The sequence below is a fragment of the Indicator indicator genome, chromosome 12 (assembly GCF_027791375.1).
Source record: "Indicator indicator isolate 239-I01 chromosome 12, UM_Iind_1.1, whole genome shotgun sequence".
In the NCBI taxonomy this organism is placed as follows: Eukaryota; Metazoa; Chordata; class Aves; order Piciformes; family Indicatoridae; genus Indicator; species Indicator indicator.
In genome coordinates this window covers 27,980,065-28,007,379 of record NC_072021.1, presented here as the reverse complement: position 1 = coordinate 28,007,379, position 27,315 = coordinate 27,980,065, and the positions used below count along the sequence as shown (strand labels likewise).

General features: G+C 43.4%; 1 protein-coding gene across 2 annotated transcripts; it reads right to left on the bottom strand.

Moving 5' to 3' along the window:
* On the bottom strand, positions 1-25,429 carry TPD52 (tumor protein D52). 2 transcript variants are annotated; one of them, XM_054385303.1, is made up of 6 exons: positions 25,306-25,429; positions 20,384-20,499; positions 18,573-18,721; positions 17,645-17,746; positions 10,443-10,491; positions 1-186 (listed from the first exon to the last, which is right to left on the bottom strand). In XM_054385303.1, the coding sequence occupies exons 1-6, from the start codon at positions 25,427-25,429 to the stop codon at positions 1-3; spliced, it is 726 nt and encodes a 241-aa protein (XP_054241278.1). The 2 variants fall into 2 exon arrangements, with proteins under 2 accessions (XP_054241278.1, XP_054241279.1); XM_054385304.1 differs by lacking the exon at positions 1-186 and adding an exon at positions 8,671-8,787.
* Positions 25,430-27,315: the final 1,886 nt, after the last annotated feature.

Here is a 27,315-nt window from a genome sequence, read left to right as displayed (position 1 = left end):
TTACTTTCCATCTACTTCTGGTCTTTTGCACACGCAGTGAAACTTGCCACCAAAATCTATATAAAGGTCATCTTCTACAATGTGGAATATTTGACCAAAGACAATTTTATCTTTGGCAGGTCCCATCTGAATTAAAGGAGAGCGTCTCAACATGGATGCAAAGGATTCTCTCTTTTCCGAAGGAACCTACAGATCAAGAGAATTTAAAAGATCATTCACAAAAATACTCTCTGGAGAAGGAATCAGATCAAACTTGTAACAAACAAAAAAGCTTTCTTCACTAAACTTCAAGCAAAGATTCCCTGTGCCCAGTGTGCTTTTAGTGGGACTTTCAAGGAGGTATCCAGTAGATTACTATAAGCCCAAATATTTTACACGTTAAAGGTAAAGCTTTCATCAATTCAGTCAGACTGAAGTGTAAACTTTGCACTGAAAACACCTGCACGTTCTACTATTGCTTAGGTAACTTGCTTTAAAAATACATTCTCAGTATCAGCAATGTCCTGAAAAGAAAATCTCATCTCTCTGTTATCTCCTCAGTGAAACCAAAACAGAATCAGTACCTTGCAGCTATTCCTTCAGCTACCTAATAATGAGCAATACTTAAATCATTATTTTAAAGAACAAAATCATTTTGTCAAAGCAGTAAAGGCAGCAAACATGCCCAGGACTGGTCTCCCCATTGAGGTGTGGGTATCCTTCCAGGATTTGAAGGGGCTTACAGGATAGCCAGAACGGAACTTCTTAAAAAGGCACAGAGTGACAGAATAAGGGGCAATGTCTTCAAACTGGAAGAACCTCAATTGAGATGAGACATTAGGATGAAATTCTTCCCCATGAGGGTGGTGAGGCACTGGAACAGGTTGCCCAGAGCAGCTGTAGAGGCTCCAAGCCTGGAAGTGTTCAGAGCCAGGCTGGATGAGGCCTTGAGTATCTCTGCCCATGACAGGGGAGTTGGAACTAGGTGATCTTTAAGGTCTCTTCCAACCTGAACCATTCCAGGACTCTATGACTGATCTAACACATTTAAAAAAAAAATAATAATCCATCACCTCTTTCACTTTTCACTCTAGAGTCTCAAAGTAAACATTTTGAGTTAGTAATCACATAAACAAAATGCCAGTTTCTTCTCAGAAAGCTCTGGGGAAACAGGAGATGAGAAATCCTCCTGCTCCTCTTCATGAAGACGTCTGTTGTGTGATCTGAGAAAGCTGTCGTAGGCTTGCCATCACGTGCTGGGTGAAGATACCCAGTTGTAGTCAAGTGAGAACCATCCTCACATACACTTATATCCTCCAAAGAGGCAGCATGGATCATTTCTCTCCTGTCCAACACCACTGTCAGTCCTGTCTACTTCATTCCAGAGTGTGCTGCTCCCCCACTGTTTGAGTGTTATGAAATCCTGTCATATGCAAAGCAGGCCATCCAACAGACCCAGCTGTGCCCACAGATGGGACAAACCCAAATGAGAGTCTCTTCCAGCCTTCTTGATTCTTGAGAAAGGCCCAAGTTTGGGTGCCTTGGCCAGAACATTCACAGGCTAGAACTGCTCCTTCATACAGGTGAAAAGAAGGTCAAACAGGCTCATTCCCACTCTAAAGCAAACCATCATTTTGAGTAGATTTAGCTGAGAGAATGCTGAGAAGCCTCTAATATTGTTCTTGGGAAGCACCAGGATGTGTCAACAGCATAGCAGGAGCAGACACAACCCAAGCTTCTCAAATGCAGCCATACAAGCTGGTAAGATAAGCCAAGAGCAACTTCCAGGTAAGAAAATCTCATTCCAGCTCCCACAGCTCGCACAACTAGAAAGCTCTGCTCTCAGGTAGTCAGCATTTTTCAGCACTAGAATGCTAGCCAGAAGGTCCTCTGCCTAGGAGAGGAACCTCTCTGCGTTGCATATGGGTTTTATAAAATGATGGCCCATGTGTAATCCAACAAAAAATATGTTTTAAGTTATTTATTAACACTGGAAAAGCAGTCCAGTCACAGACTGTAGGTGTCCTAAGAAACATTACTCTGACACCTACAGTGCTTGGATGAAGGTTGGACTGGATGATCTTGGAGGTCTCATCCAACCAGATACATTCTGTGAATCTTAAGAACTACAACTGAAAATTGCACTAAAGAAGCATTTTTGTTCTCACATAATGGCAACTTCAATAAAATCATCTTGTAAATGTTAGCTTGGGTGGAAAGACAGACTGAAAGAAATGGTTCCCATCAATAATTACATGAAAAAGAACTCTGATGTTTTGTTTTACTGCTCCATTCCAAAACGTCATGTTACACTACCATACATGAAACTGAGGCTGCCATGATACTGCATAAGCAAGACAGACACACATCCTTTATAGACAATATTCATGCAGCTTTTAGAACAAGTGTAATACATTCCTTTACAATTCTCACTTTTGTGGTATAGATTTTAATCTCTCCATTAAAACATGAAAGATGAGGCAATTCTTTATACCACCTACTAAAATAGCCTTTACTTTCTTTTCTTCATGAATAGTGACACTTTATTTTTCAAGATAGCGACAAGGCATTTAAATACACAGATGCTCTCCTTGAATTTCTGAATGCTTTCGGGAAACTGTGGCTAAAAAAAAATTAAGCTATGTAATTTTGTGGAAGAATAATTTCTAATCCCTCTATTTCAGAAATCAGTTATTAGGATGAAGTGATACCAACCCAGTTCCCTCGAGCTGAACTTTAGAGATCAGGTTTTATTTTCCCTCCCTTAAAACACAGTATTCAAGGAACTAAATAGAAAATGCCTTAAATGAACTGCTTCCCCTGAGCCATCTAGAAAGAAGCAATGCCCTCTGCTGTGCCCAGCGCAGAGGTTCACCCAGCGCTGGCTGCAGCATCCCTTCCTAGTGGCCTCAGTGGGATCACAGCCTGGCCAAGCTGGAGATCTCCACTTTGGAACAACAGCCACATCTCTGCTCCTGTCACTGAGCTCTGACATGCACATGGTGGTTTGTACCCTGTTACTAATGACCCGACAGCTGGGTTTTATCACACTGTGAAACATTCTGCAAAGCAGCAGCAAAGCTAACACAGTGACAACCCATTTATACCCCAAAATATATTGGACAAACTACATCACTCATTTTGAAAACACTTTTAGACTATTGGTAATTCACAGTACAGAAAAAGATACTATTTACTCTTAATTGCTTAGTTCATTCTTACATTTTCTTCAAACACTGGTAACCCAGCTAAGAATGCAGCTCAACAACCACTTCTTTACCCATAGTAAGAAACCTCACCACATCCTTCCCAAATGGCAAAAGTTTCCTATTTCATTAGGCAAGCAGCGTCAGTGTGCAAATACCAATAACACCTAAAGCATTTCCTAATTTCTACAAGATCTCTTTAAGCAGAGACAACTTTAAACATGTCCTTTTTTTTTTTATTATTCAGTTCCAAATGCAGAAATTAGACATCATCAAACATCTCTCTCCCCAAAAAGGAAACAGACACATCACGGACCCACATAACATCTCTGTGCTCCTACAGGGCGTGTGCACACCAAAAGCCATGCAGCACTTTGTACCCATTTGCCAGCAGAGACAAGGAACACAGGCACTCCTCTGGTTGTAATTCAAATAAAGGAGGAGCAATACCATGTCTCTCCTGCTTCAAAGAGCAGATCCTGCAGATGCATAGCACCCCAGAAAAACACTGCAGCTAGAGCCACCACACTCTCCCTTAAGGACAGCATGTTGCTCCCCTTACAGAGTTTCTCTAAAGGTCATCTAATGGCTTGAATTCTTGCAGCAGCATCTGATAATCCTTCCCTAAGTATTACCCAGCTTTACACCACACTACATCAGGGTTGCTCTCAGCTGTGGAAAATTTATTTACCAAATAACACACTTCCTAGCAATCAACAATCAGTTCAAAGCAGTGAAAAGCTGATTTTAAAAGAACTACACAGAACCAACAGATTACACTGCAAGTCAGACCCCTTTAATTTTCCACTGCTAACTTCTTCTCACCAAAACCCAGTCCCTCTTCTGTATGTTCTTAAAAGACCAAACAATGAACAATCATCAATCATGCTTGGGCTCAGAGAGTGCTTTCTAACTGGGCTAAGAACAGCATAAGAGTAGACTCAAGGCAATCCTCACCTCATTGCTTTGCTTTTAGCATCACTGTGTCACTGCAAAGCAAGCTACAAGTTTTCCCTCTTGTTCCACTGGGGAAATAATTCAGCACAGCACAGAGAAATCCAGAGGTGTAGTCCAGCTTTTCATTTAACATTCTTAGTCTGACTTCTTTATTGTGTAATTTACATTTGTATATGTACACATACATGTATATGTACATTTGTATAGGTGTATATACATTTGTACATGATGTTGTAAATACTACTCAATGCTAGAGTTAGTTCAGAACCTTCAAAGGCTTAATGACTATTTACAAATAGAAACAGAAAAGAATACATTCCTAGCATCTTATTTCAACAGAAAAAGAACAAAATCGAACACCACCCCCGCCCCCAAATTCCTGCAGCAGTGATCAGTATCTTCGATAGTGAGGTCAACTCCATCTTTCCTAAACTCTGCTGTGGACACCACCTAAGCCAATACCCTGGGTTAGACACTTTTGATCCTTGCACAGCCTTGTCAGTGTGCATAGTCAATGGAAAACAGTGTTACAGATTGCATTGTAATATGGAATATCATGTCCTGGATTCAGTGAGTGAGGCATTTCTAGTTCCCTACTGCCAGCACTAAAAGAGCCCTGCAAAATTAATTCACAGCATTAATCTCCATATCCTAGCAGGCACATTCCAAGCAACCCCAGCCCCTGATACGGTCAAACAGAGGTGAAAAAAGTAAGAAAAAGAGTAACAAGGATGGAGAGCAGCAGAGAATCACTTCTACCTGAGGGAAAACCAGAGGTCTGGAGTTTTCAGCCTGCAAGAGAGATTTTGGCCTATGTTAGTACTCACACACTAGTTTTTTTCTGTGATTCCCTAGATGTGTGTTAACAGCCACTGGAAGCATCAGCAAGATAAAAATCAATGCAGAAAGCAGAACAGATGTAATCTTTCAAAAAAATCTCTATAAATTCTCAACCCACACTCATTCCTTCACAAGTTTTATCCACTCGCATTCTCATACCCACAGATCCACAACAAGCACACACCGGAGTGGTCTGGGCAGGACCACTTGGGTGCAACCCCAAGAACGCAGGACGTCAGCTCTCAAGGCCTCACCACATCTCTGAGGTTCTTCCTGTTTAGCAGTGATGCACTAAATTCTGGGCAAATCTTTTATACTTTTTGGGAGACAACAATAGTCTATAGGGTGGTCCTTTGCTCCGCGGTCTCACCGCAGCCTCAATAAATAGCAGACTGCTGCTCATTATCTACCTCTCCATGTTTGCTTTCATGGTGGAGTAAGAGGAAGACACAGGGCACATAGGACACAAGGCTGTTCCTGTTGCTTGGAAGGAGGGTCTGCTCTTGACAAATCATCTGTGCACTCATCAGAGTGCTCCCAAGAATAACATCATAAAATTATTTGTATTGGAAAAGACCTTTAAGATCACTGAGTCCAACCGTTAATATAATGCTGACAACTCCCACTCAGTTATGGCCCTCAGCACCACATCTACTCATGCCTGAAACCCCTCCAGGAATGGGGACTGTACCACTTCCCTGGGGAGCCTGTTCCAGGGCTTTCTAAACCTTCCACTAAAAAAAAAAAAAATATTCGCCGATAATCAACATAAACCTCCCCTGGAACTACTTGAGGCTACTCTCTTCCTATCACGTGCTGCTAGGGAGAAGAGTCCAACACCCACCACCTCGCTCCTTTCAGGTAGTTGCAGCGTATAAAGGTCTCCCCTCAACCTCCTTTTCTCCAGGCTAAAGCACCCCAATTCCCCATAGCTGCTCCTCACACGGCTTGTCCACATCTTTTCCGCGTTGTTCTTTCAACCCCATGCCGCTGTTTCTTTTGACACATTCCCACACACGCATTTCCGCAGGCGTTTCACTCACACCAGCCTTCACATTTCTACAGATCTCTCAAGTACTAGCCTAACAACCCTTTGACCTACAAACAATTTTAATTAAAGGTTTTCCATATTCTCCCTGCCCGCCTGTGAAAGTCAGAATAATTTTGACAACAGATCCCCGCGCCAGACACTGCCTGTACGCTTTCTACAGCAGGCATACAGAAATGTAGGGCAGGCCACCCCGCCGCGGACTCACCTGCCGGGGACCTGGGGCCACCGTACCTGTGACGGGCCGCTCTGTCGTCTCTTGCGGGATGGGCCCGGCCTCCGCAGCTCCCGCCGGCGGGGCACCGCTGCACCGCCTCACCGCGAGCAGCTGCCACGGTCGTAGCTGCGCCCGGGCGGCGGCAAGGCCGCAGCTCGGCGCCGCCATCACTTTCGGCGTGCGGGGTGGAGCGCGAACTCTGACTCCGCAGCCCGGGTCACAGGGCGGGAGCAGGCGCAATGGGCACGGCTTGAGGCGCGACCGACACCATCTTGGACGAGGGCGGGAGGGAGCGGAATCGTGCTCCAGCCCCACAGGGCGAGCCGCAGGAGGCTTGCGAGGGTAGGCGGGACGCGGCCGCTCGCTCCGACACACGGGGCGGCTCTTAACTGCCGTGTACGGCCGAAGGGCTGGCGGGTGAGGGGAAGGGGCGGGACCAGCGGTCCCCCCATCGGCTCCCCACAGCCCGAGGAGAGCCGGCAGCGGCCTGGGGAACGGAGCAGTGATGCCGGCCGCACAGCCCTGAGTGGAGAGCTGACAGTGCAGCCTGCCCCCAAGGGGAGGGTGCAGAGATGCAGCTGCAAAGCTGAAGATAAGATGTTACAAACCCAGTGATGCAGATACTTGGCCTTAAAAAACAAACAAACAAACAAAAAAACCCCACCCCTTTTCTTTTATAAGTCAGAAAGCCCAACCTGGAGTAGATGACACTTCTGTTAATCTGATAGTTTAAAAAAAAAAACAAAACCCATATGACATGGATCATGTACCACAAGGACCTGCCGTGCATGGTACTGCCCCTATAATGGAAGAGCTCCACTCCCACTGTGTCCATTCCTTTGTTGAGGTGTAGCTGTCAGAAACTGAGGGGACATCTCAACCCATTTTCTTCAGTTCCCAACATAATTAGGGCAGATTAATTTCACAAAAGCCACAAGAAGTCAACCTAGACCTGGTCTTCTCTAGACCTGTTGTTTCTCCATGCAGATACGCCCCAGTACAATCATATATACATCAGCACTACTGTGAAACCAAGCTTAAAGGACTGTTTCAATTAGATACAAAAAGTTCTTCTTTATATAATGCTCTGTATTCACAGGACAAACATTCCTCACAGAGATTTTTATTAAGCTTCTCACATGTAATTAAGCATATATACTACATCTGACATGCTAACAGGGTTGGCAGGAGCCAGCTTTCCCTCCCACCCCCAAACCTCTGTGGCAGTTGAAGTTTCATGGATTTCACACAAATGTTTCAAAACTCATTTCCAGTTCTAAGCATGGTGATAAAACATTTGTTAAAAGTTCTAACTGTACCAACACCGTGTGCCAGAAGCACAAAAAATACAAGAAACTTGAAGAACACGTCAGATAGAGCAACATGTAGGAGAAGAGATCTTGTAGGAGAGCTATGCTGTGGTATGACACTGTGCAGATTTCTGGGGTCTCAGACAGGAATAGGGATGCCAATGGCACAGGCCTTTAACACAAAGTAATGTAAGAGCATAGGAGATGTTTTCGATGGTCAGCCTACAAGGGAAATGATGTTAGCATTTGAGAGCAATCCTCCTGATGTCTGAGAAAGCCCCACTTCTGTGCTCAGACGTGACACCACCACATGCAAGTTAAGGTGACTCTAGTCATGAGACCAAAATTTCTGATGAATGCACCACATTAACATCAGGTACATAAAACAACTGAAATGTCATTTTAACTGACCCAAGCCAGCATTACTAGGCATCTTGCTTCTGTCTGCAATGGTCAGAAGTTTCCTAGGTGGATAATCCACAGACAAATCAGGAAGTTTTAGATGTTATGTATTACCCTATCCACATCTGTTAGACGAGGAACATGCTTGTAAGACAGTTATGTCCCTTCCCATGTGTGACCCTCCTATGGATAACTTGTTTAAAGCCTGCTGAAGCAGAAGTCCTTTCCTGAGTTTGGAGTGATCCTCCTAGTCCAGTGTCCTGTGCAGGAAACACTTAACTGAAATTATCACAAGGGAGTAAAGTAACAAGCTTCAGTTTGGCAGCAAGAGTAGATTCATAATGATTAAGTTGAGCAGAAGTTACAGATTCCAAAGAAATTATGTATCCACAATATATGTACAGTATAATTAACTTCTCAAAAGAGGCTTTTTCATTGCTATATTTTAAAGGTTGTCTTCAAATTACAGGTAAGTCCTTTAAATACTTGAAAGGCATAAAAATTCTGCTTCCCACACAAAACCCCAAACCATGGATTTTAGTTTCAAAAATATTTTGAACCCACAAACAAGCAAGTTATCAGTTAATCTGGTAAAATATCTACGTGCTAAATAAAAGCACATCTGGTGGAAAGAGCGCAAGGAACGTTACAACTGTGCTTTGTCTTTGCTTGCAGCATCTGGCAGTGGGGAGCAGGAGAGAGGCAGGAATCTCACTGGGTCTCTTCCTGCGTCTGTTCTGCAATTGTTTCTGTGGCACTGGCATTGGCAGCAGAGTTGAGAACTTCTCCAAAGTCTCCCCCAGCAGGTTTGCCTCCTCCAACTCTAGACTGGAACACAAAGAGAGCCTCAGCATAAAATTGCAGTTACTTGGGCATGTCAAACACACTGAGCTGTATAAAACCAGTACTTCTGCATGACAAAGCTTAGTGACTCTCTTCAGCAGAGCAGCTTTTCCAGGACTGAGCTACCTCCACAATCATCTAAAGTCTTTTGAGTATTGTGAGGAAAACAATCACCATCAGCAGATTAACACAGCAGTCTCCCTTGGAGTTTGCGATACACAAAGCAGCCCTGATGCCAGCGAGTCTGAAGGTTGACACACCCTCAGTCAAAACCAGGCAGAGGTATGCAGCCTTGCAAGCCATTTGGGCTTTGAAGGTTCAGAGCTGAAACTCACTTCTGTATTGCTCAAGAAAGAACCCTGAGCAGTTTCAACACCACTTCCTGAGATCTTTACTGGGTCACAGCAACTATCGTACTTTCTCCAGGTAACATGTTTGTCTTTTCACTTCCTTCTACAGCATGTTACCTGTGGGATGGCAGGAGAGTTAATGCCATTTACTTTACCAGGGAACATACTTCCCCATGCTGTCATTTGTACGCTTCTCACCCAACCCAGTATGCCCACAAGACCTGTCAAATGTGGTTCCAGCTACATGTATTATTGATTTTTGAAGTATTTTTTTAATCTTGAGAATCTATTAATGGTTGTTTCTGGCACTTGAGGCTTTTGTGAGTAAATCTGCATCTAAGTTAAAAAGGCCTTGCATATTTTATGCCAGAAATAAGAGAGATATCCCAAACTCTCTTCCTGTGTTGTGTGCTAGTCCTTAGGAAGGCATGGAAATAAAAGCCTAGACTATGTTGGATACTAGTTATATGAAACAGTATACATAAAACTATGTGGTAGTTGTAAGGCTATCCCTTTAATTTCTTTTCACAGAGTTCGAGCAGAAAAGTAAAAGAATGTAAATAAATCACAATTGGATGTGAGAAAGAAAAATAATGATTATTCTAAACACTTGCATTGGGGAGATAGAAATGTTTAAGAGTCAGTACTCTAAGTTCAGTCTGTCTGTTCAGCCTGTCTGGTGTTTTTCTGCTGGGCAGCCTAGCGTTTCTCTTCTGGCTTTGTTTCGAAGATAACATACTCGCATACTGACCTTGAAAGCTAAGTTCTAACAACCTCTCTGCTTCTTGTCTTTCTTCCTTTTGCCAGGGGGTCTGGAGAAGACAGAGAAGGGGGAGGCAGGGGGGCAGCTTTCCTGGCTTTGGCCAGGAGGGTTTTGTGTGTTTCTGTTAATTGTACATATTTGTAAATACTGTAAATACTGTGTATTTGTGCATATTCGTTGCATTCCATTGTAGACTGTAAATACAGCTACATTTGCTTCTGAGCTGAGCTGGTCTGGTGTTGTTAACATGGGAGGGAAATTTCAGCCCACAACATACTCACTGCTTGTGCAGGTTAGCTAGCTGTTAGTCCTTCTAATTAAAAGCATCCTCCTGGAAGAGGTGCAGGAAACCCATGTTTCTCTTCTCAAATCATTAAGCAAAGAAACAATTTCCACAGTACTTCAAAAGACCTCATCTAAGCATCTTCAGCAGCTTACCAATCACTAATGAACAGGCTAGTCTTAAGGCCACTTCACTTTTATCCACATCCACAGCTCCACAATCACCATGGTTTAGTAATGCTTACCTTTAAGTTTTCAACTTTTTCCTCAAAGGATTTGAAAGTAGGAGAATTTCTAGGAAAATAAACAAAGGAACCACAGAATTAAACTCAGATCTGGTCAGGCTATAAACATCAGAAAACAAGCAGATAGTTGCTTTTTCCAACATCAACATGAGTTTTGTTTGTTTGAGGCTCTCTCCTTGTTTCAAGGGTAGCCTAAGAATAGTTCAGATCTGGATACGTCCCCAAGTATTACAAAAATGAAGTTCAAACACACTCAAGTTGCAGTTTATTTGTTTCTCTGGCAACTAAGCATTGCCAGGCTCAGCAAAAGGATCTTTCATCACGGCACGGAAGGGAGAAGTAGCAAGTATTTTAGATTTAGCTTATTAGTCCCAGTGATTTCAAAAAGGTTTCTGACTGATTTGTTCATAAAAGCTTAGTCATCATTTCTGGTTAGCCTAGAACATTATAGCTGGAGACAGCTTGTCAGAGTGTTTTCACTGATCATAGGAAACCTAATTTCATAGGCTTTGTGTTAACAGAACATGGTCAGCAGGGGCATTTTGCCTTCTAAGGGCTGGAAACAGCTATGATTATAAATCTTAAAGGTCTTTTCCAACAAAAATGGTTCTAAGATCAAGTCCAACCATTCCCTAACTCTGCCATGGCTGGTGCTAAACCATGTCTCTCAGCACCACATCTCTGGCTCTTTTCAACACCTCCAGCAACAGGGATTCAACTACCCGCCTGAGAAGCCTGCTCCAGGACTTGACCTGTTCAGTGAAGAAGTTTCTTTTAGTAGCCAACCTAAATCTCCCCTGGTGCAACTGGAAGCCAGTTCCTCTTGTCCTATCACTTGTTACTAGGGAAAAGAGACCAACATCCATCTCTCTCCTACGTCCTTTCAGGGAGTTGCAGAGAGCAATGAGATCTCCCCTCAGCCTCCTCTTCTCCAGACTAAATAATCCCAGTTCCCTCAGCTGCTCCTCACCAGCCATTCTCCGGACCCTTCACCAGCTTTGTTGCCCTTCTCTGGACCCACTCCAGCACCTCAAGGTCTTTCAAGTACTGAGGGCCCCAAAACTGGAGACAGTACTCAATATATGGCTTCAACTGCTAGGTTCTGCCTAAGACAAGCAGGACAGCTTGGGATTTTCAGTTTTGAGGACCAGTATATTATCTGAGGTCAGAAGAGTGGCTTAATGTTCCAACTAGATGTCACTGCCATTTGCAAATCTGTGCAATAACTTGTACACCTTCTCAGCCTTTATGCAGGTTGGAAAATGCTTGCCTTCAGCAGGAGGGGACTAAGGATTTGTGGCAGACTTCAAACTAAATTATTATATAAAAGACGGGGGATTTTTCAAAAGAGGTCTTAAGCTTCCCTTCTGCCTTTGCCTGGTGTTTGTGTCGGTCCCCCACACCTAGCAGCACTTTCATATGGGAAAGCACACAAGCTATCTCAGTCAGTCTCTGGAGATGGAGGCACAGTTCCAACCAAGGAGAGAGAAAAGGCAAGCACTACCCAGTCAGCAACAGACTTCTGATGTAACCACAGTAGTTGTTACTGTCATTACTCTAAACCAGATGCCAAGCTATTGCCTTTTAAATTTGGAGTCATTTAGTAGCATGACATTTCCAACAGGCAGGGAAAGGCCATTAGAGTTCTCCCACCATCAGGGCAGCGGTCACACTCCCAATGCACAACCACCACCACACCATTAAGCAGAAATAAATTTTATCCTATGTGTTAGTACAGGAAATCCATTAGAAAGCTGGGTGGGCTTTTTGGTTTCGTTTTAAATCCACGTTAGCTGACCTAAGCTTGTTTTGATTCGATTCTACCCATGAAAAAATCAACCCAGCATCTGGATTATGTATACCTTACCTCATAATAGGCATGCTAATGGAATGCTGTAAGGAGCGTATACTAAATGGCAGCATTAAGAGAAAAGAAAAGGAGAAGTTAGTTTAAGTGACAGACAGAAGGAACTGGCTAAGAGATGTCTTCTTTGGTAAACAGCACAACAGTCTTAGATAGTAACTGCTTGGTTTTGCTTTTCTAAATTGCTTAGCCATGCACACACACAAGTACAGCAGAGCAAAAGCTGCAACAGCTTTTTTTCTGCCCAAGTGCCATGCCTGTTAGTACAGACTCTTCTTAGCTGCAACAGTCTGCTCACTACGCTTCTCAAGCAGTGAGTCATGCTGCATTGACAGGTTTCATGATATCAGGTAGGAAATAGAACATCCAAGAGTTACCAGTCCAATAACCTTCCCACTGAAAGAATCATTCCAACATTCAGAAGGCTTCCATTTCAGTTCTGTGTAACATTTCCATACTCATCAATACAAATTATCTTCAGTAACATTTCCGCACTCGTCAATACAAATTATTTACTCATCAACACAAAATATCTAGTGAGAGCAGTCACAGCCATCTCTAGTCACAATCAGGTTTATGCTGGGGATGGAGAGAAAGCCCTAGTCTCAGTCCTCTTCTGTGACCTGCCAGTGTTGCTATGGAGTTACTGTTTGGTTACACACACCTACTCCTAGAAGGTGACTGGTTATAGAATAAGGAGCTTCCAACTAGATATAGATTAAGGAGCTCATAAATAACTCATAAATAACTTCTAAAACCATTTGGAATCTAATTTAGTTCCATATGCTAAACAATTCTTGTTTACTCTTGATGAGTCTTAGCTGTTTCTTGTCAAATACCACAAACAGTAAGTTAGAAAAACTGATGATCAGGGTTTTTTATAACTATATTTGGGATGTCAGATTTTAGCTGGGTTTATGATGTCTTTCAAGAGAATCACAGAATGGTAGGGGTTGGAAGGGACCTCTGGAGATCATCAAGTCCAGCCAGTTGCTGCAGGGAATCTCTCACATTTGATTCACCTCCAAAACTGCAGTTGGCATTTCAGCACAACAGGAGACCCATTCGGAGAAGAAAAAAGATTTTGTGTTCACCGCAGAATAAGTTTTAAGAAATTATTTCAGGAGGCTTACCAGTAGAATACAGTTATAGAAAAAACATCAGATACAAAAAAAGGTGTGTGATGCCCCTCAAGGTTGGGATCCCTCACAGCAGAGGCACAGCTGAAGGTTGGTTCGTAGCACAGTGTGCTGAGAATCAGCTGGGCAAAGGCTGGATGCCGTCCTGGCACGCATCAGGAATACGTGCCCGTTTCATCCCTTTCACCAGCCCCATTTCTGCTGTTTCACCTTCACTTGTGGTTTGGCTTCCACAAGCTTTTCCAGAGCACAAAGAAGGTGACTGTATTCTGGAGTACAATTTATATTCCTTGCTGTGATGTGGATTACTAGAAGTTTTGGTCTTGCCATGTGCCAAGCTTTAGTACAGAACTAGGGTGATACTAACGAGTTCCCCTTGTTCAGTTGTGCTCAACCCACAAAGAGTGCCTCCTTGCAGGAAACTCAAGGCTAAAGAGTGTGTAATTTACCTTTTTTTCCCCCCATATAGACTTACAATCTATAGAACTGCTCACGCTGAAAAGCAGCAACCTAGTGAAGGTCTTTTAAGAGGCATCTCATAGAGATCATTTAATGGAAGATCTATTTGTAGATCCAGAAAGGATTTACTTGCTGTTGTACAATACACTTACACACACTCAGTATCCACTTTGTAAAATGTCACCATAGGTAGCAGGCAGCTTTATTACAGAATGATCTGGTTTGCAAGAAAACTGTATCAGAGAAATGCAGCTGATCTTCTAATGTCAAACCACCTGTTCTTCAAGTAGTACAAAAAAGCACAATTAAGCCTTGAAAAGCTTTACAAAGAAAAGAACTTGGTGTCTCTTTTCAAAATGACAGAATGCCACATCAAAGCACTCCCTTAACTAGGCCACCATGCTGGGTGGTTTGAAGAAGAGAAGCCCTTTCTACAATGCTCACAAGCAAATCTCTAGCTTAAAAAATAAAAGAATAAACCCCAAAAAGGCACAGTAAGTTTTCTCTAGCCTGCCACATACTTTGTACTGCATTAAAAGCTTTCTTATCCCTTACATGATTATATTTATAGCTACTGCTTTGCCTCACATTTTCAAAAGGCCCAATGAGGCACACCAGAGGTCCCTGCCTGGGAAGCACAAGCTGCAGGGTGCATTAGCACAAGTTAGATGCTTTTGTTAATGGGTTTCCAGCTGATAAACTATGCTATTTAGGAGTCCATGACCATATCAGATTTCCAAAGCAAGTGAAGAAAGTCATTGTGCAATCTCAGAACACAGCAAAGATGAGGACTTCTGCTCCATCATATGGATGCAGTGCAGGAGGAGCCAAGTGCAAAGTCATGTTTGCTCAGAAGTTTGCAGAGTGCTGTATCTTGGTACTCATGCTGATGTTGCCCACAGGAGGACAGGATAGATCATACAAAGTTCTTGTAAGGGAGAATAAAAGCAATAAGAGAAACCCAAGAAGGAGCAGAGTTCATTTTTAGGCTAATAAAAAAAGCCAAGGGAACAAACACAAAAAGTTATAATGCACTGACATTGCACTACCAGTCCCCTCTCCTTCCTCTCTGTTTCAATGCTTTCCAAGTTCACAGCCTCATCAGCTGCCTTACTCTTTCGCAACTCCCTCCAAAATTACTTTGCAGTGCAAGAATGAAGACCTGCATGTGATATTTGCTGCATGGAACATGTGGGAACAGCCCAACCCAGAAGAAATTATGCCATGACAGCTGAGAAAAGTGAAGCCATGATGAAGTCATCACGTCAGAGTTTAAGAATAATAATCATAGAATTATAGAATGGTTTGGGCTGGAAAGGATCTTAAAGATCATCAAGTTCTAGACCACAACTTCTATGGGCAGGGACACTTCCAGGTTGCTCAGTATGCACCTGCATATTCAGCACTGCTTCCAATGAGGTCCATCAGTTCTCATTCTCAACAAAGAACCTAGGCTCTAAAACTGTCTAAAGTTCAGACTCACACAGACTCATCTGGTTGAATCCCAGATGAACTTGGTCTTCTTAAAAGAAGAGAGCTCCAAGGTTTTTTATCTCCCATTTAAGTGCAGCTAAGATCTTGAACAGTACTGATTCTTCCCAGTTTTGTTTGGTTTGCTTTTAAACCCAGCTGCATCTGAATTTGTAACAAACCTTGAATTGCCATTGCCATGATTCTCCCCAAGAAGCACACCAACAATGTGGACTCATCTGGTCCCATTACACTCCCTCCCAGTGGCCCAGTATCTGAGGGAGTACTCAGTGCCTACCTAGCCATTAGGACACTCTTGAGGTATTAAATTCCTGAAGCCAGAAGAAAGTCTGTGCTTGTCTTTGCCTAATACTAGTAGAGAGACACTGTAGCCTTAAGGAAGAAAGGTGAACCCTGTTCAGGAAACAGCCAAGCTCCAAAAAGTACAGAGACATCCTCCAGGCTCCCTTTGTTGTACTGACATTCTTACACCTGAGCAAACAGCTCCCTTCAGAGCCTGAGTTCTGATAGCATCCCCTGCCACTGTCCATCCCCTCACCAGGTAATGCCCTGGGGCTACGGCTCCCAGTTAGCATTTTGGGAACCAGATCTCTGCATCCTTATAGAAATCCCATGGCTGTAGTTAGCTTCTGAGTAGCAGAGCACAGAGAAGAGGAAGCCAGACTCCCAGGTGTCTGCAGACAGGATGAGAGGCAATGGATAGAAACTTTACTGCACTTTACTACACTGCAACTTTAGCTACTGAGAACTTAACACTGAATGTTTGCTTTGACTGGGCAGATAAAGGGCAACACAGACAAGGCAACCAAAATACTCAGTGTCTGGAGGTGCTCAGGTAATCAACCCAAATATAAGGACTGCTTCACTGGACAAACTACGAATAGAGAATGCATCAACTACTTTACATTCAGACTCTAGTGATTTGGTTTGGGTCAAAATGCTAAACAGCCATTCTAACAGACACAAAAAAGGGAAAAGTTTCTACTCTGTTAAGGCACAAACACTACAGACAAAGAGGACTTCTGCATGCCATTGCCATATTCTGTCACAAGCACTTACAGAATCATTTTAATAGATTGCTTTCTTACAAGGAAGAGAAACTAACTGATTATTATTACAGATACTCCAGTTTTCATGTTCTGGGATGATTACCAGATGAACATGAAGAAACATCTTCCCTAGCATTAGAAGAGCTTCAGTTTTACATTAATACTGGAGAAAAAATAAAAGAAGTTACCTTCTACAGACAAAACTTATTTAAAGCTTTTAATGGAGACAGTCAGACTACATGCTTAGTTTTCAGAAACAGTTCTTGTGTCCACCTTACCTAAAGGAATGTGCAAAAGCCTGTAGTCTGCACAATGCCAGAGTAAGCATTAAAAAGAGAAAGGAAGTTCTGATAAATCTGACGAAAAATATGTAGCTGTAGCTGCAACTCAGAGTTTTCTCACTAGACTTCAGAAAGCAAGAAAGAGGCTAATGGCAGCACTTTAAAACAGAGGCTGATTTCATTACCCTGCAGCAATATTTTGTTTGAATGTGTGACTTTTTATTTGTCCAATAGTTGAAAATAAAGTTTGATCCACTATTCAAAACAAGTTACAAGCAGAGAAGAGTAGTTATATATGTTCCAGTACTAAAAATTACATAAAGAATTGTAAGCTAAACATGAGGCTGGATTGCATCCAGCTCACCATAGTGCTAAAAGTGACCACCAAATTTACTTTTTGCATGCCAATATTGAAGAATTGAAAAGTGTCAGTGGTCTATGAAAAACAGTAATAAAATCAAGCCACTGCTGTGAGGTAGGACAGCTTACAAGGAAATCAAACACACTTGGAAGGAATCCACACACAAGACAGAAAAAGAACAAAACCAAAGCATGAACAGTTAAAGACACTCACTGTTTAAGTGCAGTATTCCACAGGCTGAGAAAGTCAGAGAAATGACAATGCTATGTGCATCACACAAGCAGGCAGAGACTCAGCCACCTGCCATCTTACTAGAAAAACAGGAGCAGCAGTGGGGCTAACAGCACACATTGCTTCTCTTGCACACAAACTACACACCACAGAATTCTGCTGCACCAGTGAGGATGTACAAGCACATTTTGCAGCTCCCCTAAAACAGACGCTGCAGGTTCCTGACAGAGTAACTTTCAGAAGTGTGCTAACAAGGCAAAATTACTTCAGCGGTCAACTGCTTAAATCTAAACCACAGCGACTTGTGAAAAGCTAAAAAAAACCTACCTGACATCTTCAAACTTCTTGGTTATGACTGAACCAACAGATGAAAAAGCAGCAGAAGCCTTCTGGCCAGCCTGAGAAAGGGTTTCTGATGTTTTCTTGTAGCTGTGTTCAAACAAAATTAAGTCTGTGGTTATTTTACTAGAACACAAAAGGAACCTTTTAGTGCATGTAAACTTGTATCGAACCCAGAGGTATACTTTGGGGTCAAATGGACAAGCTACTTAAGAGATTATTTGGAGCCACTGCAGTCCCTTCTAGCTACAGCATCTCTGCCTTCTGAGACATCAGGTGAGGCTGATCAGCGTGCACCTACTACCCCACCTCCAGAACAGATGCTCTCTGCTTTTGTAGTATTGAAAACACACCCAAAAAAAAATCCTAAACAAAACAAACAAAACTCCAAGAAAATCAGACCATGCACACACACTGGAAAAGAACAGAGGTCGATTTTTTATGCTTGGCATTTAAAATCTCACACCAAATAAACTCCACCATAAAAAGTTCAAGGTACAGTCTCTTGCATTCTGTGTAGCCATTAACTGCAGAAGGCAGCTCACTCCAGACCTTAAGTTAGTTGTGTTTGGCAAGAACATGAACTGTGACTTTGTGCCCTTCCTGCATGAGCTCAGTTCACAACTTTTCAGGCTGAAAAAAAAGCTGTTCTGTTGGATTTAGGACACCCTGGCACCTCAGATCTGTCAGACAAAAAGGGTATTAGAACTGCCCACAGGATGGCCAATCATTCTTTTGCATGAGATGAGATGGCTAATAGTGGCCTTCTTTGAAAAATCCTCTGATGATTTATCCTACTGGTTTAGTGCAACTTCACTGTGTGTTATCCACACAAGAACAGAAGGTTTAGATCTGACCCAAGAACCACAGAGCCTTCAGCCAAGAGCTGAGACAATCATCAGGGATCAGCACATACGCTGTGGTTGCTGTAACATCTTGCCAGCTTTTGGTAATGTTCTGCCTTAGCTCCTGTAAAGAGTTAATTCCCAGCTTCCTCTTGATTTCTGCTAGGTGCTTCTCTTTGGCAGCCAGCACTTGTGAGAGTGTCTGGATTTCTTCTTCTACCTGTGGGAGCAGAGTTGACGAGAGGTAAGTTAACAAATAATACACTTAGCCATTTAACTATGTCTTTATCACAACATCTGCTTGGCATCAGTAAGGGGAGAGCTGGCACGTTTGAACACTGCCTCACAGTTCCTAAATACTAAAAGGGAAATCCAACATAGTCTACAACAAGGGCTGGTAAGAAAGTAACCCACCTGCAACTTGCTCTGCTCCTGGAACATGCACAAGGAAGCTGGTAGCTAAAACCTGTACAGTTAGAAATCATTACCTTTAGATGACACGAGGCTTAAGGCTTGTAGATTAGTCAGACCTGGGACAACCGCCAAGCCTCTGTTCTCCTGCCACGTCAGAAGAGATACCAATGTATGACCAGTACCAGGAAGCTCAGAGCACATCTGACCAGTGCACAAGTTTTGTCTCCTTGCTTCAGCTGAAAAATTCATCTACAGGAATGCCTTCCCAGGGTGGGGTGGGAAGGGTGACAGGCTGAGCAGTCAAAAACCAACAAAGAAGCAACCAAACAAAAAAAGACTCAAAATAATAATAAAAACTCCATACCAACACACAATAAACACACAGCACCTGTTGAGCCACTAGAAATGTACTGACTGTAATTCCTTCTGTACACAATGGCTATGCAAGCCTCTCAGAGAAGCACCACCAGATCGTGATCAGCGCTGTCAAAGCAGTTTCACGATGCCGTTCTGTGGGATACATAGATGTGACAGAGGCACTAAGGCCACATGTACTGAAGCCTTACATCCTGAAGACATACATCCAGCCCTGCTTCCACATCCAGACCGGACTTGCTTTAGAGTATCAGCCTGACTACTCATTTAAGCTCCTCTGAGGAAATGCCACTATCTTCAGGGCACCTTTGTTGTGGATACCAGTCCAAAGGGCAGCATGAAGTACCCTGGCAGGACTGGATTTCCCTCACCATCTTCAGCTGGCTGGCTTGGCATGAAATAATACTTGGGACTACCAAAACCAAGACTGCATTGAATGTGCTTATTTCACAGCAGGCCTTTGTTTGCCAACCTTAGGATTAAGTCAGTATTTTTTATTGGGGTCCTAAAATCACATAGAGCTACACAAGAAAGAAGATTGGTGACTCAATAAAGCTTGACTTTGACAACTTCTGAAATGCATGGATCAGGTTTGAGTATGATTGTCCTCTGAAGAGAGGTCCTTTAAACTCGCTCTTGTAAACAAGCTGCTGTATGACCAAGAATAGTTACATGGTTAGACATTAGCAAAACAGTGTCTCCATGGACGTTACCATGAAAACAACAGCTTTAGTTTCTCCACACCAGTTGACACAATACTTGGGTTTGGTTTCCAACCACATTCTCTCTGGCAGGTTATTTACCTCCTTCTCATTTGAGGGGGGAAAAAAAAAAAAAAAAAAAAAAGGTGAGGCATTTATGTGCCTTGATTTAAGCCCTGTAAAATCTGCACTTCTAGCTTAACCCCATAGTTAGAATTGGCTGTTCTTTTCTCCTTGCCACCTCCCTTTCCCTCCCTGCAACACACAGGAGTGCCATACATGGCTTGGGATACACAATATATACACAAGGAATTAACTGTGTGTTCAAAGACAGCATTATCCCAGATTTTAATTTTCAAAACCAGTTTAAGAGCTATTTGCAAGAGATTTACCTTAGCAAGCTCTTTCTTTAGCTCATCCTGTTCTTCTTCTGAGAGTGTTTCTGCCATACCAGCTGTTGCTGCAGCATCCTCTCCAACCTCAGGTATAGAGTCACTTCTCAGCAGCCCTTGAGATGAATAAACCAAAGTCATCATGTGTCTGCCAGAGAGCAGCTAATGTTAATATACAACCCTTTTTGTGCCAGCATACAAAGAAAACTGATGAGAAGACACCCAAGTCCTGTTCCCTGAGTACTACGGCTCAGGAACCCCGAGGCTTTTCAGTGGCTGGTTTGTTCTATCAGGTTGTATTAAAGCTCAATACAATTACAACTGCTGCAATAACAGGAGCCTGGACACATGTTGAGAACAATGCACCCCAGTATTCTGACAGAAACCACAGCACAGAATGCTAGGTCCCAACCAGTGGTCCCCATACACATGCTGTTCTCTCTGGCTCATGCAGCACATGAACTCTGGAAGCACTGAAGGTACTCAAGACCAAGGTAGAGGCTCCCTCCCTCACTGCTCTCTGGATTAAGAAATGCCCCTTCTCAGCAAACTAGGAGTGGTCACAGCAACCAGCAAGCTCAGCTACAGCAGAGAAAAATGTTGCAACCTCAAGTACAAACTCTGCCCTCACACACAGTTCAACCTCTCTGTCCCTATTAACTGGGGCTGCTGTGAGTAAAAAAACACAGGTGTGGAATGAGAAGCTGCTGTTTTGCACCTGGACATTAGGACAGATGAGAAGCCCAGAGGAAGAGCTTGGGAACAAAAGGCTGTCCCTTCAGACAGCAGTGGAGTGCTGAGAAGGGACTGATGAGGACATGCATCCACTCACATTGCTGCCTCTTTCCCTTCCAAATCCAGAAATCAAAACGCTGCCAAACTTCTCTGTGTGAATCCCAAACACTTTCATGTTCATCTAAAAAGCTTCAGGGAAAGGAAGAACCATGTTCTCAATATTACTATGACAGACCCACATAAGAATAATTTCCAAACCAGTGTTTTCTGCCTGTATTTGTGCCCAGAACACATCACACCACTACATCCACAGAACATTTGTAAATGGTAAGTTACCATGGAATACACTGAGAAAGAAGCATCCAGAAAGCAACTGAAACCCCATTCTGCATTGATTTATGAAATCTATACTGTGTTTTCCCAGAGATTTGTCTGCCTTCTATAAAAACAATCTAGTTCCTACAGGTTGCCCAATACGCTGTTTTCTGGCAGAAATCTAGGACAGAAAAAACAGAGTCTGATGCCCAAACCCACAGCGCAGCACTAGAGCACCCAAACACCCCCCCAAACTAAACAAAAAACACACACACACAAAAGGATTACAGTTCATGTCTCGGATAATTTTTTTCTACATCAACATCTTTCCTTTGAACATCAAACAGGCAAGACTGCCCTTCTGTCAAACCACCCTTTCTACTATTCATTACATATGCCTCCACTGAAGGAAAACTAACTGAAATGGCATTTCCCCCTGACGCTCCAACACCCAGCACTTCAGCCTCCATCTCCAGTCCTTGTTCTCCAACCACAAGCCCTCCAGGGATTAGAGAGCTTGCTGTTGCAAAAGCCATTTCACAAAGTTTGCAAGTACCAAAGACCACGATGACTCCAAGAGCATTAGCACACCCAGCTGAAAGGCTGTTCAAGCTGGTCATGAAGAGTCATCTGGATTATCTCACCAAAAATAGATCAAGTGAATCCAGCAGCAGGAAAACATGCTGGATTGTGTCCAGCAGCAATAGCTTGTTTGGGGAATTACCTTCCCCTTGGAAAGCTATTGTTTTAAGGGAGTTTGTGCTGCTTGCTGCCTACACTGAAGGCAACACAAGGAAACAAAGGAAGAGTTTCTCCTCACTTTCCTGTTTCTAGACCTTTTAGTGAGACAGGAAATTACTGCTGCTCAGTCCTCCGTACCTCACCCTGTACATCCTGGAATCACAGAATGGTTTGGATTGGAAAGGATCTTAAAGATCATCTAGGTCTGAACCTCTCGCCACAGGCAGGGACACCTCCTGCTAGACGAGGTGGATCAAGGTCCCATACAACCCTTGAAATCTAACCAAGCCTTCTTCTCCTCTCCTTGCCTTCCACCCTCCTCTCATTTATTACTTTTCCTTTAGCTCCATTAGAAGCATGCAAACATCTTCCCATCAGTCTTTATTCTGGCACCTCCCCTTTCATCTCATTACTGTTCACCTCTCAGCTTGCTTTGCTCTCATTCCTCAGGTCAACACTTGCAGGACACAGGGTTATCTGTGCTATGGCAGGGCTGTGCCAGACAGCCTGACCAAGAAAGTCATCTACACAGCTAACAACCCACAGAGCTCCACAATGGCATGGCCACAGCCCCAATACAGATGCTGACTTTGAGCATGCTTGGTAGGAAAAGTGCACAGCCCACCTTAGATATTTTTGTGATGTGTGGGGCAAGAAACCAGGGAAATTGCAGTCAGACAACTGATGGAAATACTCCATCTCAATCTCTTACTAAGAGCTCTACTCTCTTGGGGTCTTCTCTGTTCACCAGCACAACTATTGCTACTGGCTTCCAACTTGCTACCTTTCATTAGTTAGTTCTCTTGCACCTTTAATGTTGCAAAGGACTTAATTCCTTTGTTTGGTAACTCTGATTGCTGTAACCAAGCTTAGCTGAACATTTCACATCTCAAACTCCTTACACCGAGTAAAAATTCTTTTGGGGAAAACAACTGGAAAGACTTGCCTAGTATTGTGAAAAATTCCCAAGTTTTAGGGCCAGTTTTTAAGGTGTCTGCATTTCTAAAATTAACATACTATCTCAGCACTTCATTAGATCTAGTTAAATGACCCAAATAAAGGCATGAACAAGTTAGCTGATTAGGACTCCACAGGTCGTGTTCAGGGAAACAGCACTTAAGCCCCCATTATTCTGCTAGAGCAGGCAAAGCATTAATCATTCAGTTCACACTCAGGTTTACTGGTTTGGAGATTGGTTGGTTTCAACTCAAGTTTGTCTCTATTTTGACCAGAAGTCCCTACTTAAGTTGTTTCAGGAAGCGCTGGTTATTTCAGATGAGCAGCCTTTGGGGCAGGAGAGGGTTAGACCTCACAAAGCTTTATCTTCAAGAGTGATATGTTGTGTCAGACACTCCAAATGAGCACTTTAGCTATCACTATACAGCTGCAAAGCTAAAGAAAAAATGGATCTTGTCAAAATTCAGGAGAACAAGTGGTACAAGATTGTAAGATCACTGCAGCACTGAGAAATGTGTGGTGCTACAGAAGATACTTATTTTGCAATATGTAAGAGAGATATTTGAAGTGCTTCCCATTTATCTCAGTGAAAAAGCCAAAGTGAGACAAATTCCTTCAACTCAGAGGAAAAAGTTCTTCAGTTTCTCTGTCCAGCTCTGGAGCCCCTAACACATGAAGGACACAGAACTGTGAGGGCAGGTCCAGAGGAGGGCCACAAAGACAATCAGAGGGCTAAAGAACCTCTCTTCTGAAGACAGGCTGAGAGAGTTGGGGTTGTTCAGCCTGGAGAAAAGAAGGTTCTGGTGAGCCTTCAGAGCAGCCTCCCAGTATTTGAGGGGAACCTTCAGGAGAGCTGGAGAGGGAGTTTTTACATAGGCATGGAGTGACAGGATGAGGGCTAAGGGCTTCAAACTGGGAAAAGATAGACTGAGATTAGATATTAGGAAAAAAATTCTTCCCCATGAGGGTGGTGAGGCACTGGAAGAACAGGTTGCCCAGAGCAGCTGTGGAGGCTCGAAGCCTGGAAGTGTTGAAAGCCAGGCTGGATGGAGCCTTGAGCATTTTGATGTAGTAGGAAGTGTCCCTGCCCATGGCAGGGGCAGGTAGAACTGGATGATCTTTCAGATCCCTTCCAACTCAAACCATTTCATGACCGTCCCAAACACTAACCAGAAAGTCATTCCAAATGAACAAAAAAAGAAATGAAAGTCCAGCAAAGATTGGTGCTTATGGTGATGCATCACCACCAGATACAGAAGCCTACTCCCCCCCTCCTTTAGAAGAGGCAGAAGATACAGTCATTGCAGAAGTGAAAGCTGACCACTGTTCCCCAGAGGACCCTAGCTTAGCAAGTTCACAGAGGGGTTTGGATTAGTTCAGAGACATTCTTTAAGATTTTAAAGCATAAGCCCATTCAAAAAGAAGTCACCACCTGTGTAACTCTGCTTTGTCACGCCTGAAGCCAGGCTTAGTGTGCTTTAGCTTTCTAAATTTTTAACTAGTGTGGAAGATCACATCCAGCAGCACCCATGAGACAGGAAAGGTGGTGACACAGAGTAGGTGTTCCATCCAACAGGCTACCAGCTAGAAACTGGTAGGGTTAAGGATGAGATGGATGGCTGCTGCAGCACAGCATGCAACAGAGGTTTCCTCAGGGCAGCACAAGTATAGTTACTATTTGCAGGCACATCTACAGCATTTTAAAAGCTAAGTGGAATAGAGTAGAGGTTTTAGAGGGCATTTTCGTTAATCAGTGCTATTTTCAGGACTAGAGGCAAACACAGATGTCAGACCAACCAGAGCTCTGAAGTCAGACTCAGTATGCAATTCCTACCTCCCCTTGAAAAAAAGCTAATAGTCAAAGTAGGCCAATTACTCCAGTCTTACAGAAGATGCCCTTTTGTTCCTAATTATTTTGCTCACTCCATTTTCCTTCGAACTGCCTTTCTACTGAATTAAGAAATAAGGTAAAGCTGGCAAATGTGTAGCACAGGAGAGATTACCTACAGGGCACATTGAAGCTAATCAACTACCAGAGTCAGCTTTTATCTTCATTCACATCAGTGTTGCAGCCACATTTTATAGATTCTTCATTTAATAACTTGCTTTTTTACAGACCTTAATCACTAAGCTTTCCATATAGAGGTTTTGAAAAAGAAAGAGAAGGAGGTTACCAGACTTGGCCAGCGTAGGTGATCCAGGTGGAGAAAGGTTTATGCTAGGCGACAGATAGAGATAGTTTCTGTTCACTCCAGCATTGAAATCAAAGGGTGATTTGTAATCCTCATACAGATCCATGCCAGAGAACTCAGAGCCTGCAGCCATCCTCCTCTTCCACCGCAGCATTCATCTTCACTCCTGGGGCGGCCCGGGCAGCAGGATGAAGAATCGCTCTGTTTCTTCACATGACGCTTACTGTACCTCCCCAAAATTTCACTCTCTTATACCTCTGTTAGATTTGATAGAGCTGTCTAGCAAGTGATTCCTGAGCCATCTCGTAGCTGCTGCTGTTTACATGGCACAGGCTTAAGTTCCTGTAAATTTATAACCTGGGCTGGATCTAAACAGACCGTTCCTTTAACAAACATTCACAGCACACGCTTCACAGCTTCTGGAACAGCCTTGGTCCTCTGCACAACTGCATCAAGAATTTTCAATCATTTAAATAAAAAAAGGTCAGGTGACTGCAGCTACACCAGGATATCCTTAATCTTCTAGGACACAAAAGGATTACCAGCCATAATCTATCCTATATACCATCTGTGTAGGAGTTTTTCCTCTGATTAATGGAAAATTCTGTGTGCGTAACTATTTCTCCAGCTGCTTCCACCAGAGTCAGAACCAGTAGCCAGAAGCCTGTCTCTGCTGCCCAGGTCTCGCATTGTAGCATGGGCTCAGAACAGGAGGAAGCAGCACTGATCTCTGAAGGTTATGAATGACAGAATCATAAAATTGTCAGGGTTGGAAGGGACCTCAAGGATCACCTAGTTCCAAGCCCCCTGATATGAACATTACCTATGTTTTAGTTAGTGTGCTAATAGGCATTATTTTTGCCCACAAGGCTAAAAACATGAGAGGGCTCAGGCTGTTGTTTGGTGCACTGCCCCATGTCCTGGGTGGTCAGGCAGTGTCACCAGGAGCAGCCCCTTATGCCAAGAACCAGTCACACCGGAAAGCTCTGTCCTGACCAAGAGCATTTCTGTTGTGACACGTAGACCATAGAGAGCAACTTATGTAAGCCATCTGGGTCTGTGCTGGGCATCAGATTGAGCCCTGGGAAGCAGAAGTCCTTACTTAAAAGAGGCACTTGGCTCAGTTCTGCAATGCTTCACTATTTTTCTGGTTTGGTGGGGGGTTTTTTGTTTGTTTGTTTTTGGTTTTGTTTTGTTTTGTTTTTATTTCCAAGGCCAACCTCTTTCACAGAAAACATCAAGCTTACCAACAGCACAGATCACCTTTACAGCTGAGCAACCATTCCCTCCCACCCCCTCACCTAGGCTCTTCACTGCAGCCTGCACACAGAGGAGCACAATCAAGTGGAAGTTAATCTTTTCCCCCACCCTAAGTGCTCCTTGAAGGCAGAGGCGATCAGAGATATTACACCACCCTCTGCTCAGAGCTGCAGAAGTGGAGGAGCTCTGCAACATATCCAAGCCAAGCCCAGGCAAAGTCATCCCTGGGGATACAAGAAGAAAGTGTACCATTTCTGAAGCTTTAACTTCCCCTTTCCACTGCAGTCAGCAGGAGCAGGAACAGACCCTCCAGCTAATTAAAGAGCAGTTCCTTGTAGACTGCAGACCTACATTGGCTTCTGGTGCAGGCTACCTGCAGGCTCACAACAATGCAAGTGCCAGAGCCTAAAACACTCTGCTACTTTCTGAACCCAGTGAAGAAGAGAAAAATATAATAGCCCTCTGCATTTCTGACACGTGGCTGTGGCACCCAACAGAAACACTGCAAAGTTCATGTGACCACTGTGAACTTTGATGCCAGATTCTAGTTAAAGTATCCAGAGGCAAGAGAGGACTGTGACATGGCTACAGTGGAAACAAACCCTCTAACAAGCAGGCCAAGGTGAGCAGCTTCTGGCCAGACCAGCCACTCAAAATGCAGCACTTCTTGCATCTTTATAGTGCACAAGGTGGTTTCATGCCCCTGGAGACATCTGGATTGTAGTCTAAATA